At 33.3% G+C, this 18,198-nt stretch overlaps 1 protein-coding gene across 1 annotated transcript in view; it reads left to right on the top strand.

Moving 5' to 3' along the window:
* Nucleotides 1–311: 311 nt before the first annotated feature.
* The window catches only part of Ets98B (DNA-binding protein Ets98B), a 63,765-nt gene continuing 45,878 nt past the window's right edge, over nt 312–18,198 (top strand). The window contains exon 1 of the mRNA XM_003691338.4: nt 312–1,197. Within this exon, the coding sequence (XP_003691386.2) occupies nt 1,162–1,197 (36 nt within the window). The 5' untranslated portion in view covers nt 312–1,161. The remainder of the gene's footprint in view (nt 1,198–18,198) is intronic.

Consider the following 18,198-nt stretch of genomic DNA (forward strand, 5'->3'; position numbering starts at 1 on the left):
ACTACTTATTAATATAATTTTATGATGAATATGAAGGTTATAAATTTATTGTAAGTACTCATGTATATATATATATAAATTCAAATATTTCTTTTTTTTTTTTTTCCAAAGTAGGTTAAAACGTAATAAGTTTTCTTGTTTTACAAATAATTAAATTAGACACTCTTCATCGTTACTTTTAATTACAAATCGTTAAGCAAATTGTACAGTGATCGTATCATCGGTAAAAACGAAGAATGTTTTGCGCATGCGCATGAGTCTTTAGTAGGTCGCGTCAACGGCTTGAACGAACACGTCCCGCGTCGCTCGTTCAGTCATATAAAGGTAACTCGAGATATATCACGCGTATAAATTCTCATAATCGACTAAAAAGTGCCCTCACCTTCACCTTTAATTCGTGTCATTATCATAAAACGTAAGTGTCGTTGAAAAGTTTCAAAATCGAGTGATTCGTGATTTGACACAACCTCCAAACACATGAATGTGCCAAGTGAATGTACCGTATCTATTCCTTTCTCGAAATTGTCGCGTTGAAGATTGATGGACAAATTCCTCGAAAGAATGGGATATCGACGGAAAAAAAGAGGTAACTTTTAAAGATAATCGTTCGAGTGATCCATAGAAATATATCGGCTACGTAGAAGGTGTCAGTGCACAAAGATTGTCAAAAGTTTTGCGAGGAAGGCGCGCGAGAGAGGTGCGCGCGCGCGATAGTAGGTCGAATCGCGTTCGACAAAGTTCGGCTATATTCGGATACGTTCGGTACGCTCGAATTCGAAGTTCGTTCGCGGCGACGCGCGCTCGCTGTTCGGTCAGTCAGTCAGTCGCACGCGGCATACGAAGGCCTCGAAGAGTCGAGGGAGGTTCGAAGACGCGCGAAACATAACAGAATAAGAGACAGAGACTGGATAAGGTGAAGGGAAGGAACGATAAGTGACTCGAAGCAAAGAAAACACAAGGTGGAAAGACGACACAGCGGAATCTTACATCGCGCGTTGTCTTTTGTCATAAAGACTGGAGCCGCTCTAGCGAGTGAGTCGATCTCTCTTCTCGATTCGAGAGATCGACTGCTATCCTTCGAGGCAGCGTCGGTTTGACAGACGGAAGAGAAATTGGCAAAAGTGTGATAGCAGAGAGGAAAAAAGCACTTATATATACGAGATGGTGTACGGAGGAGGCTTCGACATGGTGGAAACGGTGAGTTATATGTTTTTGTTTATGTCGCGAGCTATATAAGGCGTAGAAAAATTCTTCGAATTTTGTTTGAAAAACAGCTTGTGCGTCGTACGTATATATTTATATACGTACGATATATATACATATATATACATACAGTCGATCGTATAACATACATCTTTACTTAATATTAGTTCCTTATTTATTTAAATTTATAGAATAGATGCCATTTATAAATTATTTATTGATTCATTGGTGAAAGTACATATCTTATTAAATGATAATACGTTACAACATTTTAGAAAAATACATGATCTGAATAAATCTTAAAATTTATTTAAGAAAAAAATGTATTGAATAACGGAACTAGTATTTTAGAGATTGTGTTCTAAATATATATATATATATATATAATAGCAAGAAAAAAATTGGCGCCAAAACTGTCGTCATTCGAACATATACTACGACACGAAATTAGGCGCGAATTTTAAAAGTTGCCACCAAGTTACAATTCCTTAACACTCGATATAACATATAACATTATATATTCATATTATATACAACAAATGTTTTCATTGTATTAATTAGATATAATAAAGAAAAGAAAAAAATAAGGAAACTTAAATCTTAATATAGTATTAAGCGTAAGATTAAATTTCGTAATTAATAAATAAAGACTACTTGTTTTCTTTTTATTTCTTTCAATTTTGTTTCAATTCAATGCAATAATAATCATAAAATTAATTTTCATGGCAAATTTTATGTTTTCTCATTTTCTTTCTTTTCTATTATATTAATTATTTTAATGCAATGAAAAATTCATTAAATAATAATAAAATCATTACGTATCATACGATCAAAATTAATTAACGAACACAATGTTGCGTATATATTACTTAATAATACATTCTCGAAACGATTTTCAAAAGCCTCTCGATTCTCAGAAAAATGGAAATGAGTTAGCGGATTTCACGGGATTTTTATCGCGAATTGGCTGACAAAACTCTCGAGACATTCGAGGTAAAACCTATTTGCACGTAAGACGCACGCACGGCAATTAGAATTAATTTGACCGAGCCACTTTAAAGGCAACGGGTGTTTTACAAGTGAAATGTCATTCCAAACCGGCTGGTTGACGATAATGAGCAAAAATGTCATCGACCTGTCAACGAGGATTTGGATAATTTTTTTTCCTTAAAATTTTGTTTTCGCGTAACATCTATCCTTTTGTTAGTTACCAATACGAAATCCTTGTAAAGCATATTTGCAAATAAGCGAGATAAATTTATCTCGTTTGAATATCTACGTGGATGGATAAAAGGTAGAATTCTAAGAAACTTCTGCATAATATTTTTGTTCTGCGACAAATGTTTTCGTATTCGTTCACGCATATATAAATCCCGTAATGAATGCTCGTGTTTTTTTTATTTTTATTTTATTATCCTTATCTTTATTATGCATGATTGTATCGATTAAGTAATCAGTGTAATTTTATTTTTCATTTACAAATTGTTTGTTTGATCATTGAGATAAACTCGTGATTGATTTTTCTACGATGATAAATATATCATTATATTATTAAGTTAATTACTGAAAGTTGTAAATTTTAATTCATTGTTTCCATCTTATTTAATATTTTTATAATTATTATTTTTATTGTTTTATTGTTTTATAATTACATTTCTTTTTCTCGGATTAAACTTTATTTCATACAGATTTTTGATAAGGATTCAAAATCATGTATTAAATTTTAATGTTGTTTTTACAGTAATTAACTTTTATAATGATTAATATTCATATCTCGACGTTTTTAACGAGCCACTTCGATAAGACAGTTGTACGTATGTATATTTTATGATGTAATTAAGGGTAACGTTTCATCTTGATGGAAAACAGAAATTATTAATTTCTAAATAGAAAATATTGTCAAGTATATTTATTTTTTTTATTTCGATAAAAATATATTATCATTAATAATATTTTAATGATAATTACTTAGAGTTCGAATCAAAGTTAGAATTTCGTTTTTTTATATAGAATTTTTTTTTTTATATATAGAATTTAATATATTATTTATACAAAATTTTCGTTTAAAAAATATCTACATAATATTCACACACATAGTTAATTTCGTTTATTTCTAGATTCGCTCCAGTTTCTTTTGATTCATATCATCGTACAGTCAAAATAAACGTGCTTTTCTTACGATTTAATCGAGATTGGATATCGTTGAAATTATTCAATGCACATTATCTTAACCATCGTGGATCAATGTAAACGCAGTTTCGCTATTACAAACGCATTGTCCCAGTTTGTTTAAGTAGATACGGCCCTGTTGTAGAAAGACACAAACAGACGATCGCGCGGAAGGCTAACTTTCGAATCTACTACTACTAAATTGTAGCTAGTCAGATAGACGAGAAATTCACTCGGCTAGTACGTAATGGAAAATTTTATAGTGAAAAAACGAGGCGAAATGTGATAGTTTGTGAGATTTTTCCGATCGAAATCTCGTTAAGGGAATGTAATTTTTCATTTACGACGACTTGTCGATCATCGTTCAAATTGCCAATCGTTACATTAATTATGGAATCTCTTCATCGAGAATAAAATTTTTATTACTGGCGTGTATATCTTGTCAGAATTCTTCTCTTCTTTTACCAATTAATAAAATTATGTAATAAAATAAAAATATTGCCCGATAGATGTACGGAATAAGAATAAATTATCTGTATATTTTTTCTTATTATATCCAGTATTCAACTTTTAAAGAAGAGATACTAATCTATCATTTAATATTCAAAGTTATTATCATAAATATATAAAATTTTTATATACATCAAATTCGATTCTTTGAAAGTTAATTAATGTAGAATTCAATAACTTTTTTATTATATTATCAAAATTATTACTTTCTTCAAAATTTCAATGTTCCGATTACCATTTGAATTATTTTGCAAATAATTTAATAATCTTTATCTCATGTTACGTACACAAGAATGGCGCAAGCCAATAAGCTGAGAATTGATAGGAGAGAGTGATTATAATTGATTCCTTTTTATCTCCTCTCTTCTTCGATGATAAACTTCATTTACGATAGAGACATTAAAATTATAATTAAAAAATTATTTGTTGCCCATCCATTTTTCTTGCAAGATACCGAGGTTTAATTTCGCTTTCATAAAAATTTATTTTTATTATTACGCGAAATATAATGCATAATTGCACTCCTTCTTCTTCTTATATTTCTTTCTTGTGCTACGTGTAACCGATTTCGATCTATTTCTGTTTTTACAATGCTTTATACATTTCCTCGTAGAAAATATGTATCATCGATTTTGATACCGTTGAGACAATTATTTCACATGCCATTTAGCTTTATCTCGTGTCTCGATCATTTTTACTTTATCTTATTTTTTTTTTGTGGACTGGTTAATGCATATGTTCTGTAATAGAATTATGTATTCATGAAAGAGCTCTATAAAACCCGACGACATGAATTTTACATTACCATATTCACGTATTAGATGTATATAAAATTTTGCTATTCTGCACTGTCACCTTTGTCCTTCGACTCTATGTTATAACGTTTTCTTTCTTCCTTGTTTCCCTTCTTTTTCCATCTTTATCTATAGATATGCACTATCGAAGTGTTCATTCCTTCTTTAAACCATCTAACGGAGCGTTGAATTCGAATCGCTCTTTATTCTTAAAATATTCCCTCCTCTGTGAGTGAGATACCTTCATTTCGTATTCTCTTCTATCTATTTGCACTCGATCATATGTAAACGTGGAAATTCCACGAATAATTAAACGTCTAATGTCACCGTTGGATCATTTAAAATCATGTAAAATTTTCCATAATGTTTATTATCATTATTTATTTTTAAGCGTAGATCAATATTTGGCCACTGTTCACATTTTTAAAATGATTATTAATTTTATTTTAGAAAAATTGTTTTATTCTAGAAATTTCCATTATTATTGTAAACATTGTTTCGCGTTTCATCGGATATAAAATTTTTCATACTTATTATTATTATTATTATTATTATTATCATTTACAATCTATATCTTAGAGAAATTATTTTAATGTAAAAATTTCTAGAATTATTGTTAGATATATCGTTTCGCCTTTTATCGTGTAATGCACGTAGAACGTTAATATCAAATATCCCTTTGATAATAATTTTATTAATAACGTTCATTTCATTTTACGTGTACCTCCATATTTAACGATAACGATTTCTTATTACACATGAATTTTTTTTTTTATAATCCTCTATAAATCTACATTGTAGCTTTTTTTTTCTTAATAAAGATTCGCGCCAATAGCCATGTTTTATATCGTAACGCGCACTGTTGAGGCGCTTTAAAATCCGTTATTAACATTTAATTTCATCATATTGCTTTATACGTTTTATTCATTGCGATATTAAATGGAAATATTCCAACACTTTCTTGATCCACGTTCGTTTTCTTCGAGTTTCTTTTTTTCTCTCTTTTTTTTTTTCTTTTTTTTCCTTTAGCCATATAATAATGATGATTATATCTCATTGTGCTCGTAAAGTTAGTCATAAACCGGCAATATAATACATACGCGCGTCTTGTTCATAATTTTTCAAGAGTTTAAATGCTTCCCTGATTCATTCGGCCTTCGTTCGATATCAACTTTTATTCAAACTCCGTATTTACATGTCGGAATCTGAATTTGAAAAGTTTGATCGAATTTTTTTCATCCCTGATATCCTCGTAACAAAAACTCGTATAAAAGCAACAAGTTAAAGGCGTGCTAAAATGTTTGATGAATCAATATTTCCTGGTCCACGTAGCACGATGGATCATGCTCATTTGTCATGTAGTACAAAATATAAGTAAAAGAAAGTTTATTTCATCATAGAAGCAAATGATTCATCGTACCAATTCTTCCTATCTGTAAACACGAGTCGAAATTCCTTATGTATAAGTTGTTACGAAATCGGCCTGATTTCAAGAATATGTGAAAGGGGTAGTGCTTTGAGATCGTTAAGAAGTAATGATGAATCATTATATTCGATTCTTCCTGTGTAATTCGAGTCGCAGATCGTTATATATAAATATTTTTGTTACAAAATCAATTTCTAGAATATATTGAGAAATAGTTTTTTTTAAATTCGTCAGAAAAATATTTCACGAATATTACATTTTTCCCCTGTTTTTCTTCATCGAAATACTAATATTAACGCTTTAATTTCTAATATTCAAAACCATCTCTTCGAATCACGTCATCCAAAAATTCGATCTTTCTTTAGAAAAGGAAGCTTAACTCTTTCGTGCCAGGGGTTGGAAATCGAATAATGTGATTCTTCAAAAGAACAAACACATTCTCCAAAATAGAATAATTCATCGACGTTGCATCACTGCAAGTCTGATTATCCGAATACAGAGACGATCAGAGACGTTGAAACAGTCACGTATGCTCTCTCGTGGCCGACCACGTAAATAGAGTGTAATTAAAAAATTTCTTTGTGTCGGGGCGTTGTATGTAGTTGATGTCCTTGCCGAGGCAATTCAAAATCCTGTCTCGTATTAGCGAGGGCGTGGTTGGCCGATCGTTCCTGGTCCGAGGATAGCAGCTTCGTAGTAATTGCACCAGACTCGTTTCCACACCGCGACTTTTGCCAATTCTCCGATTCTTTTCCTCGCCAATTTTATTTCCCCCTACATATTTCTCCAGACGCCAATAAGAAACGGATTATCCCTTATTCTCTTCTCTTCTTTTCTTCTCTGATCGACGGGATCGCGGAAAGCGTGGTGAAACCTTTAGGCCTTTAGTTTGTTATATAACTGGAGATTGTAATTACGATCGTGATTGAGGAGTACCGTTGTCGAGAAAATCGCGGTGTTTATTAATAGAGGTGTCTCTTGGGCTGTATCGATAAACGATCCAACAAGAGTCCTTGAACGAGTTGCACGAGTAGCTGAGCGTGACCGAATTCGAGAGGCGATTCGAGAAAGATTTCGATCGTGAGTGGACGAAAGGGTACCGAGGAAAAGTGATAGGCACGGGTGACGAAACGGTTCGATTCGTTGCTTTGTTAATCCATCGAGTCGTCTAAATCGGTTCACCGCGAATCGGTTGAAAAGTAATATCGACGATGAAAATTGGGAAAATCAAAATCGAAATTCTTAAGATTCATATAAATACCTTTCGATCAACGTTGATGCTTCCCTTCGATTCTAGAATATTAATTTGAGATAACTGGATCGAGTTAAGTTATAGTTAAAACTAGAATAAGTATTTGGAAAATAATTTAAATTTGCCTTTACGATAAAGATACTTTTATTATTCGAATCGCAAACGATGAGCTGGAGATTCGTTCGTTTCATTCGTTTCTGGTAACTGAGAAAGAGGTGACCTTCTCGACTTTCCTGGAACCGCATCCAGTTCTCTCTGTCCCCTTTCGCCCTTTCGCCTGTTCTTCACCCCTCTGTCCTTTGCGCCGCTTCGAAGCGGATCCGAAGAATTCGCCGGTATTATTCCGAGCGAAAAAATGTTTAAGTGCACCGCGTTACTCAGGTGTCTACCCCCTTTTGTTCTCCGCGTAGCCAACTTTTCAATTCGGGTTCCACGCATACGGCACGATACAGCGATCATTGCAACAACAGCACGAACAATGCCGATTTACATACACGTGAGATTTGTCGATTTTTCGTCGTCCATCCTATATATACGATTCGTCGATGTGTATATTTTTACTCTGATAACTGGCTACAATCTTGAACAAAAGTACTCGAAAAGATTTTATTGAAGGGACGTGAATAGTAAAATTATTGCGACAGTTAATTCTCGAGAGTTATTTCTCGTGAACGTTACTTTCGTGAAGAATATTTTTAAGGGAGATTCTCGAGAGTTTTGCAGTTAAACGTATGATTAACATTGGCGAAGAAATTATGATTTCATTTCTTGCTATATCTTTTTTTTTTTTTCTTTAGAATTACTGTGATACTTTTATTATATTCACAGATTTATATTTTAGTTTGTTAAATAATTGAGTACTTTTTGATCAAATTCGTTGATCATCGAGTAAAAGAAAACAGAAAATCGTATCGATTTACATTTAGTATTAATAAGTGCAATCGAATGCTGGCCGAGTTTGTGGTATTAATTGTGTGGTATTAACCACATCGAAGATCAATGGCACCTCTAGACTCCGATAGAAAGGTCATTTGAGTCTGAACAAGGTCTGAAAAGTGGTCAGGTGAGATTTAGTATTTCCATACATTTTGAACTTTTATTATCAAAAGTCAGCGGTATTTAATTAGAAAATATCTTTTATTTATTTATTTATTTATCAATTATCTGTCTCATTTTTAAGTAATTATTTATATTTTTAAATTACTCGTAATTTTGCACTCACTTTTTGAAATTAAATATCACCAAATTTTATTTTCACTGAGTATTTTTATTCGATCCGATTATATCTTCAGAAATCTGAATATTATGCTTCCATTTTTGGACCAATATCTGTCTCGCTCGAGCGACGTGAACGTTTTACGCTGTTAGGTTATCACATAACGTATAAAACTCGTTAAAAATAAAACTTTTATTACACGAAGAAGTATCGTTAATGCAATGCTTGTAGAGGGAAGGAAATTCGATATTATCTCAACATAAATTTTAAATTTCAATTAAAGAAATCTATCGAAGTTTCTTCGTTATCTCTCAGCATGAGACTTAATACACAACAATTCAAAGTCTTAAACAAATTAAACGCGATATTACCATATTTCTGTTATCATCATATATGAAACATTTGTATTCGAAAATTATCCAATTTTTATTTTTTTCATCATTTTTTTGATAATTGATAATTTAACCAATTATCCGACAGTTGTGGGCAAAATTTATTATTTGAACAATTACGAATAATGTTACTTCGATAATTATTATTCTTCAAAAACATAATAATAATAATAATAATTATTAAGATTACACGAAAAGCAAATCAACTATATATATATAACAACTAGGAACAAATGTTATTCAAACATTTTAACAAGTAATTTTATTCGAAATTTTCAACTAGTTACTTTTTCAACCGTTCAATCCCCAACTCTGTTATCCGAAGAACACCTCATTCTAACAAATTCATCTTTCTCCAATTAATTAATATAACTCTACCATACAATAGTTATAATTAACAATCTTGAATATTTTCCTCTTTCCATCATTTTCCACCCTTTATTTTCAAAGTACAAAAGACTTTTCCAAAGACGCGTGCCAACTTCTCACAAAAATCGAGCCGATTAACACCCGTTTCCATCCGTCCAATATCAATGGACAATTATCCGTAAATACCAATAGAAAGGCCGTTTCGCGGAGGATTGTTAAGCGGCGAGGCCTTGCACAACCGTTACGATCGAGCGGTACGTGTAGCAAAAGTGACGCCGGCTCGCGTGTCGCGATCTACAACGATCTAACAACGATCTCGAGCCCGAAATCGGGGGCATTAATCAGCGTTCGGTGCGTGCACGTGGGTGGTCAGCATTGACGCAAATCGTGGTAATGATCGATACACACGCGCACCAACTTTTTACACGGCGGATCGGAGATAAATCGAGCGAGGTCGAGGCTAGAGAGCGCCGATTTTCGAAAGGCGAGTTTTCAAAGGTCGATCGCCCCTTCGGGTTCGCTGCGTTGAGAAAGTGATCGAATTGAAGGGAACGGGGAGGGGGAAGAAAAGAGAGCAGGGAGATGTTTATTACGAACAATGTTTGACAATTGTTCTCTTTTCTCTCTCTCGAGAGAGAGAGTATTTTTTCGTAAATGGATACTGCTTTTGATGGTATATTCAATAATATTGAACAGAGGAAAAGAGTAACTCTTTGACAGTTTTTATTCTCGAATGCTTTAAGAAATTTAAAAGTTCTCGAATTTGATCCTTTTTGGAAATGAGATTAAAATTCACATGGACGATATTGTGTTAAATATTAATCGGAAAGAGAGGAAGTTTTAGATTGACAGGTTAGATAAAAATAAAGTTTCACCCGTTTAGATTAGATTTTTAATATCGCTGATTTTTTTTAAATTTTTAAATTTAATTTGTGCGCCGAAGCAAGGTAGTTGAAAAGTTGTAAAACTTGTATGTTTTACATTCTATATCAGTTGTTTGAGCTTGGATATTTTTCGAATAATAAACTAGCACAGACACGAGCAAAATGCATTATGATTGAAATAATATTCGTGTATCTTTCCTTTTTTTTTTTTTATCTTCCGACCGAGAAAATGATTTTTAATAGGTAACTTGTCAAGCTCGAAATACTCGTCGAGAAAGAGTTCCTTCAATTTTAATTTCTTGAATAAATATTCAAATTTACAATGGCTATAATACTAACTTGCTATAATTACACATAATTACAGTGATTGAAATTCCGTTATTCAAAATTTCAATTTATCTTATGTCCGTTTATTTTCTTCTTATTCTCAACACGTATACATCGTTACTATATTTTAATATTAACTCTAAAGATTGTTAAAAAGAAAGAGAGAGAAAAAAAAAGAAAGACCAGCATCTTCGACGATGTACGAGCATACCACATATCTCTGTAATTTCACATATGATATTTATATCACATCTCTGTACGACAAACCGCAAAGTGTCAATACGACACTTGTTCGAAAAACGAAATGTAAGAGATCGCCTTTCGAGGGTGTCCTTCGCCGTGGAATTAATGCTGGTGCAACGCCTTCCAGGAATCAATTACTCTACACAGTTGTGGCTATCGTGAATTTCTTGTGAATTTCTTCTTACAGTGTTATTTATTAAAATATTTTTACATTTTTTTTAATCGGGAAAAAAAAACGAAGGATAGAATTAAACAAACAATCTAATAACCGAAAAACGCTCAATGTGTCAATAATTATATATTTGTAAGATTAGGAATAGATTGATTTTTCGACTGTGAAAAGGAAACTTTTCGACGTAAAGAAAGCATAATAGTAATCAAAGTAAAAAAATAATAATTATAGATTCAATAGATCCTCGATAATTATCGTATTCCAGAGAGGAGAAGAAATTTCACTTCAAAGTTTCAATTTTTTATTTTTCTCGAATAGAAATTCTCCATCTCAAAAATTGCAACATACATTTTTCGCAAAATTGCAACAGGGAGATTATCAATAGATCAAGATACTCCGATGTAATTTATATCTCAAAGAAAACAGCTAAAACTAAATCCCAAATTTTTCTCAAGAAAAACTCTTATCTATTATCAAAGAAAGAACACAGGTGGAAAAAAAATGATCCGCGAGAGTCATAAGGTTAACAGATCGAGATACATTCTCGATGTGATCCCAGAGAGAGAGTAGATGTGTTACCAGGAGATCGTTTTTCTCGCAATCTCCTCCCCCCACCCGCCAAGAGTCGCAAAACGAGTCCCTTTACGCGTTGTGTCGTACGTGAACGTCCATCCGTCCGTCTGTCCGTCGGTCTATCGTTCCAGCCTCGGTAACGCGAAATTTACAGCGGCCATTACCGGGCTGATATTCTTTGTCTTGTCGCTCAACCACGTCCGTTCCTCTCCGTGCCCGTGCTCGGTGCCGCCTTTAAAATATACTTTGTTGCGAGCACCGCGCCTCCTGTACCTCCTGGGGATTCCCTTCCTGCAAAACGATTTGCTCGGCTCGTGCGACCGCCCTTAATACGCGAGAATGGATCCCCGTTTCACTTCATTTCCTTCGATGGCCGCGGTTTGCCGCGGTTAACGATAAATCTAACCTTGTTCCCAGAATAACCGTAAGCGGCATTTTTCGTTGATCCTTACTACTGGGAACCGGTGGAGGCGATAGAACGGGTAATCGGGGATCAGATACTTGTTCAGGGAGTTTGGTATCAAAAAATTAGAATAAATTTGAAATAAAGTTGTGCGATATCTTTTTTTTAAAGAAAATGATTGATTATGGTGGTAATCATTCGGTGTTATAATTATTTGAAGTAACTTTAAGTTTTGTACACCTCCGTTCTGCAAACTCTTGATTCTAATTTTTGTGGATTTAAATTTAATTTAACAAAATATTATCCAAATAATCGCATCGTCAATATCGCAGAAAAGACGTTTTAACGAAAATATATATATAGATCGGACGAAAGTTTTGTCACGGATCATCGTATATCGAATCGAAAATAAGAAAATACGTTTCTCAAAATAAAATTCATTCGGTAAATTTATTGATGCGTGACATACGATTTGGTTATTTTTTTTTTAGTTTAGAAATTGCAGGAATAAACGATAAGATACCGGCCGTCGTCTAATGCCGCGCGTGATCATTTACGAAACGTCGTCCGTACTTATTACACACTCAAGGTTTCGTTGTTTCGATCTGGCGCCCGTCTCTTACTTTCACCTCGTTTGTTACACGTACACCATTTCATCTCGCGCGATTACACGCGCGATCCTTGCCGACAATCGACCCGGGCAAAACCGTTTCGCGTACGCGTGGATGCATCTCGTAAACGGATTTCATCCGATGTTAACAAATCCATTCCTCGAAGCTGCTCTTATCCCTTTCACGTGATCCTTGTATGTGGCGAAGAATTAATGGGTCGCGCGCGTTTAGATTTCATTTTGTAAAATACGCCTCTCTGCCTACGTTATTTAGTAACGTGTGAGGAAACTGTTTTCTTCGTGACGAGGGGCAATTAGTGTGCAGAGTGAGCCACGAAATTGAGATTATATTATAGGTCATCTTATGAGTAACACCGCCTTTAAAACTTTAGTCGTAGAGAATTATTTATTATAGGACTTTCTAAAACGGAAATTAAATCATCACGGTTACACGGTTTATAACAGTATTAAATAGGCAATTTCTTTTCGACAATGCCTCACCATTGGATACATTAAAAATTGAACGACGCAATTGATGTTAATATATTTATGAAGTTGAAGGTATCACCATATTTTATTTTGTTGTAAAATTTTTTTAAATGGCAAGGGAAATAAATATTGACGTTAAATATTCTTTGTGCAGAAATTTCATATATATATATATTGACGATCTTATACAAGAGTAGAAATTGTATCTCGATTTTTGTATCTCGTGTTTTGTTGCGTTGAAAAAAAAAAAAGTGTTCTTGTAATGGCGTCGTGTATACGTGTAATTTAAAATATTGATAATGATCAATTTCTTGATGGGGAAACTGTACTTCGCATGTAACCGAATAATTTTTCTCCTTTTTTTTTTTTTTCCTTTTTCTAGAAATAATTCCATATTACTTTCTAAATAATTGCACGAAGCAGCTGTTTACTGTAATACTATCTTGAATATAGGTTTTTAAATATTTTATGTAATACTTACTTATAAATACACGTCCTGGTAATTTTTTAAAAGGAAAGGAATATTTATAAAAATGTAATTATCTCGCGTTAATGCATTTAATCGCGGTTTATATTAGCATAATTAAAACTTCATGAATCCATCTTAATTACTGTTATTTGCTGTGACTGTCCTACTAACAATTATTTGATTCGTTGAACAAATAACTTTCCCATGACCTCCCTCTCTACACCTTAAACCTTAATTAATTAAAGTGGATAAAAAAAAAAAATTAGATCCTAATACTCTTTGAAATGTTACGGTATATCGCTTATTTCTTTCACCCATCATTTATTCGTTAAATAACCACGCGATACGATTCGATCGATCATTCTCAATGTTACCTTAATGATTAAACTTCGATCGCTCGAGAACATCTGTTGAAAATCTCGCAAATTTATGGAATCGGAATCCATTGATAATATTGAGAAAAATAATCGATCGATCGAATAGTTTTATCGTGTACCGTGTTGTGTATCATCTTTAGAAAGCCTTTATACAGCCGCGCACACGCATGCGCAAGAACAGATCGGTGAGTAATACTTACCGGTTAATGTTCTGTGACGTTCGAACGTAAGACGTCCAAGTGCGACCGGATTCCGCGATACCAGCGACCGTTTCACGCACATCCGGATGAGGAAGATAGAGAATGGGCAAAAGTGCACGCGCGCCAATAGGAGGAACAATAAGCAGCCGTTGCACCGAGTTGCACCGCGTTGCACCGCGGTGCATTCCAATTACCCAAGCAGCTACCAACCAACGTCTGCCCTAACGTTATCCGTAACTACTTGCGCGTCGTGCAAACGTAATTAAGGATCGTCGTCGCGGGACCATTCGCCTTTCATTCATGCTTTTCCGCATTTACATTTCACAAGGAGAGGCCTTTCTTTTTCCTCTTCTTCTAGTAGTTTTTCGTTTTTCTTTTCCTTCCTTCTCGTCTGTTTTTCCTGCTTTTGTTTTCATCGTCTTGCCACTCATCTGAGACGAAGGTCCGAGACGTTGAACGGAATAGTAATGGTCGGTATTATTAGTTGAATGTCGGTACGTAATCAACGAGCAGCATTTAGTTTGAAATTAGCGTACGTGAGCGGAAAGGGCAAAGTTTCTCTCTCTCTCTCTTTCTCTTTGTTGCCTCTCCCTTGTTTCGTTGGTAGGTGGACTATGACGATTGCATGAAAGTTGACTTTCTAAATTCTGGGAGGAAAAAGGTTGGTTTTTTTCTAGATGGGAAAGATTAGAAGAAAAAGGGGGTCTCGCGAGGAGGAAAGTGGTAAAAAGTATTTGGAATTTGATTTGAAAATTAATTTCTTCTTCTTTTTTTTTTTTTTTTTTGTAAAAAATTGCTTAAATTGGTTCACGTAACGTAAATAAAATTCTAATTTAATTTCTTTCTTTCACTTTTTTTTCTTAAGTTTTTTTTAATCTTTTCTTTTTTTTTCAATTGTTACGATATAGATGATATTATTTTCTTTTTTTAATTGGTCGTTAATATGAACGTTGGTTAGGTTATTGTTCTATTTGCTTTCTTCGTTATACGCTCAACGCTAATATGGAATTTGTACTGTTATACCATTTTCATAGTTACCACGGTCTGTCGTGGTTTTACCAGTTTATTACGACGCACTGCTTTCATTAAAACGGTTTTCCTTGCGCGAGTACCGTTTCCATGAAAGAAAGTTTCCGTTCAATAGGATCTCCGTACCATGATGGAATCTCTCGCTCATTGATGAATACCATAACACCATAATTTCGTTCCATAAAACAAACAAAATGTTTTCGATATTCCGTTAATATTATAATAATAATAATTGTAGATATACTATTGTTCTATTCAACATGGTTGAAATGTTTATTTCACTTATTACATATTAGATTGTTTGTGAAGATTGAAAAAAAAAAAATAATTGTTTACCAACACGTGAAAGAAATAAGTAAAACTACTTATTTAGAGAAATGAAATAAACCGTAAAGAAAAAAAAAAAAAAAAAACAAAGATAGTAAAAATTGAAAAAAAATAGTAAATTTTAATACAAGTATAAAATAGTAATAAATAATTCACTATATCCAAAGGTTAACGTCTCAAAGCAAACTGTATGCAATTAAAGAAAAGGTATATACAATGTCATGCATATGCAGCATATAAAAACTTTTTATACAATTACACAATTTTACGATACTTATGCTCAGACTTTACAAATTCTTGTAAGAATTGTTATTTAATTATGTTTATTTATTATTTATAGTATCTATTAAACAACATTTTGCTCGTGTCGTAAAAATGATATTTTAATTATATTTACCTATTAAAGGCTGTTAATAATAACCATAGTCATTCAGCCTTTATTCCTCTATGTAAAATTGTGTAGAAATACATACTCGCGTGCGTGTGTCGGCTATAAATTCTATTTTCGTATAAAATATGATGGAAAGGCAAAGAATAATCGATGAAAAATTTGTTAATCTTCGTGGAAACTCGTAACCTTCGATTTTTTACGATCGTCGCGAATCTTATGACCGTGTTTCGTCTTCGATGGTTTCGTAATGACAAAAGTCTCTGTCGATTTTCTTTTCTCTTGCTAATCACTTGCTATAATCAGCTTTCGTATATACGTAGCTATAGCCAAGGACATTAAGGATTATGTTAAACATGTGTTAATTTTCCACCAATGTTTTCAACGATTACATCTATACTTTTCTGATATCTTTGAATTATAAAAATTTAATTTTATCCAGTATAGTTAGTCAAAATTATTTATCGTGTACCGAATCATTCGTTCACATAATAATAATAATTTTAGAATTGAAAATGATAGAGTAGATATAAAAGGAAAGAATTCGCTTGAATAATCGTTTCGAATGAAAGTTTATTTCGCGATAACATTCAATTCTGGCATATAAATTCGATAAATAAGAGAGAGAGAGAGAGAGAGAAAAAGAATAAAGGAAATTATTCTTCGAGAATAATAAATTTCTTCTTTCTTTATTTCGATTCGAAATGAAATATGATTTAATATCTATACGATTATCAATCATACGGTGTCGTTCAACTCAACGGTACTTTCTTGAAATTGAAAAGAAAATTATTCAAATCATTTCGTAAATCGTTTCGATAGAGTTATTTTCTGAAAATAATTAATCGTTATTTCGTAGCATTATTAGGTTTCTATTAACTGGATTCTATCGAGCGTCAAATCTCGATTCACGAAGCAAAATTTTGTTTGTTAATTTTCGTGATAGTGCAACTAACGCAACGAGGATGTTCACGCTTGTGCGAATGAAACGCTTGCGGTAATTGGCTTTCCCCTCGTTCTACTTTTATAGAACCGCGAATGCATGCGTTTCCGAGTTAGACATGAAACTGCGAACATCAAAATCTTGTGGCGAGGATCAATCGATATCGATTGATACAATTGACTTTTCAAACTTTAAAAATCTTATTTTCTCGCAATTAATATCATATCATAAAAATTGTTTGCAGTTAAAACAACTTTTATGATCGCTCACCCCGACGTCTTGTTATTTTTTTCTTTTTTTATCAATTAAAAAAAAAAAATCTTCTCTTATTACAGAAGATTGCAATCATTTTCTTTTTTTGACATCAATTATTTGTATTTTCTGTAATACGATATTATTGTGTAAATAATTATGATTGATGATATATACACATATACAAACAGCGTAACGTGCAATTAAAGAACAGGATAAAAAAATATTCATAAACGATGTCGGGTGAAAGAGATAAGAAATTCAAATCGAATTTTATTTCGACGTACAAATTCATATTCATTACGCCATCGACGTGACATCCTGCCTATAATTGTTACAAATTTGTAATTCAAACGTGACAAACCACTCGGAATATTATCGGAAAGCGACTAGATAAACATTATCAAAAAAAAAAAAGAAACGTATACATAAATTATATCCACAATCAATATAAATTATTTCCAAGATTAAGTATTTTCCTCGAAATAAAGTTCAATTACATGCATAAGTGGGTCATCGAATCATACTTAAAGAATTTCACAAATTTCATGAATTTCCTGTCCGAAGGAAGAACTGATCATCATCATGCGATAATTGCGCAAATGCACGCGTATAAATATCGATTCTGTCCATATATACAATATATATGCAGTTATATCTGCGCATTATTTCAACGTGAAACACGATAAACACGATAAAATATATTAAGCGGTAGTTGATCGTTGAAGATTTAACGTTCGTGTTAATTAGTTTCTTTTATCCGTCCACTTGAATTTCCTACGCGTAAGTGCCTGTGCTCACGCAGTCGACGCGCTCGCACACACGCACGCACACGCACACAGGTGTCTCCGGTACGTAGACAGTCGTGCAGCAACCGAGTTTCTTCGGTACGTGGCTTTACCGTTAGGCCGCTTGATACTCTTGTCCGCGAGTCGCCTACATACGGGCCGGCCTCTGCGTGTACGTTTAATGGACGGTTTTTCAAAGCTTTTTCACCGTTTTCTTTTCGTTTTTCGTATCCTCGAACGCACCGATTGCGGTATAATTCGAACGTGCGCGCGCACGCTTGCCAAACGCGTTTCCTCGTTTTCAAACGATCGAAATCGCGAACGCTTTTGGATTAGATAGAAAGTCTTCCCGTTGATGATTTCTCCGAGTCCTAGAATCGGCCTTTATTACGC

Source organism: Apis florea, unplaced genomic scaffold, assembly GCF_048593485.1.
Source record: "Apis florea isolate Af1SG1 unplaced genomic scaffold, ASM4859348v1 contig_3772_pilon, whole genome shotgun sequence".
In the NCBI taxonomy this organism is placed as follows: domain Eukaryota; kingdom Metazoa; phylum Arthropoda; class Insecta; order Hymenoptera; family Apidae; genus Apis; species Apis florea.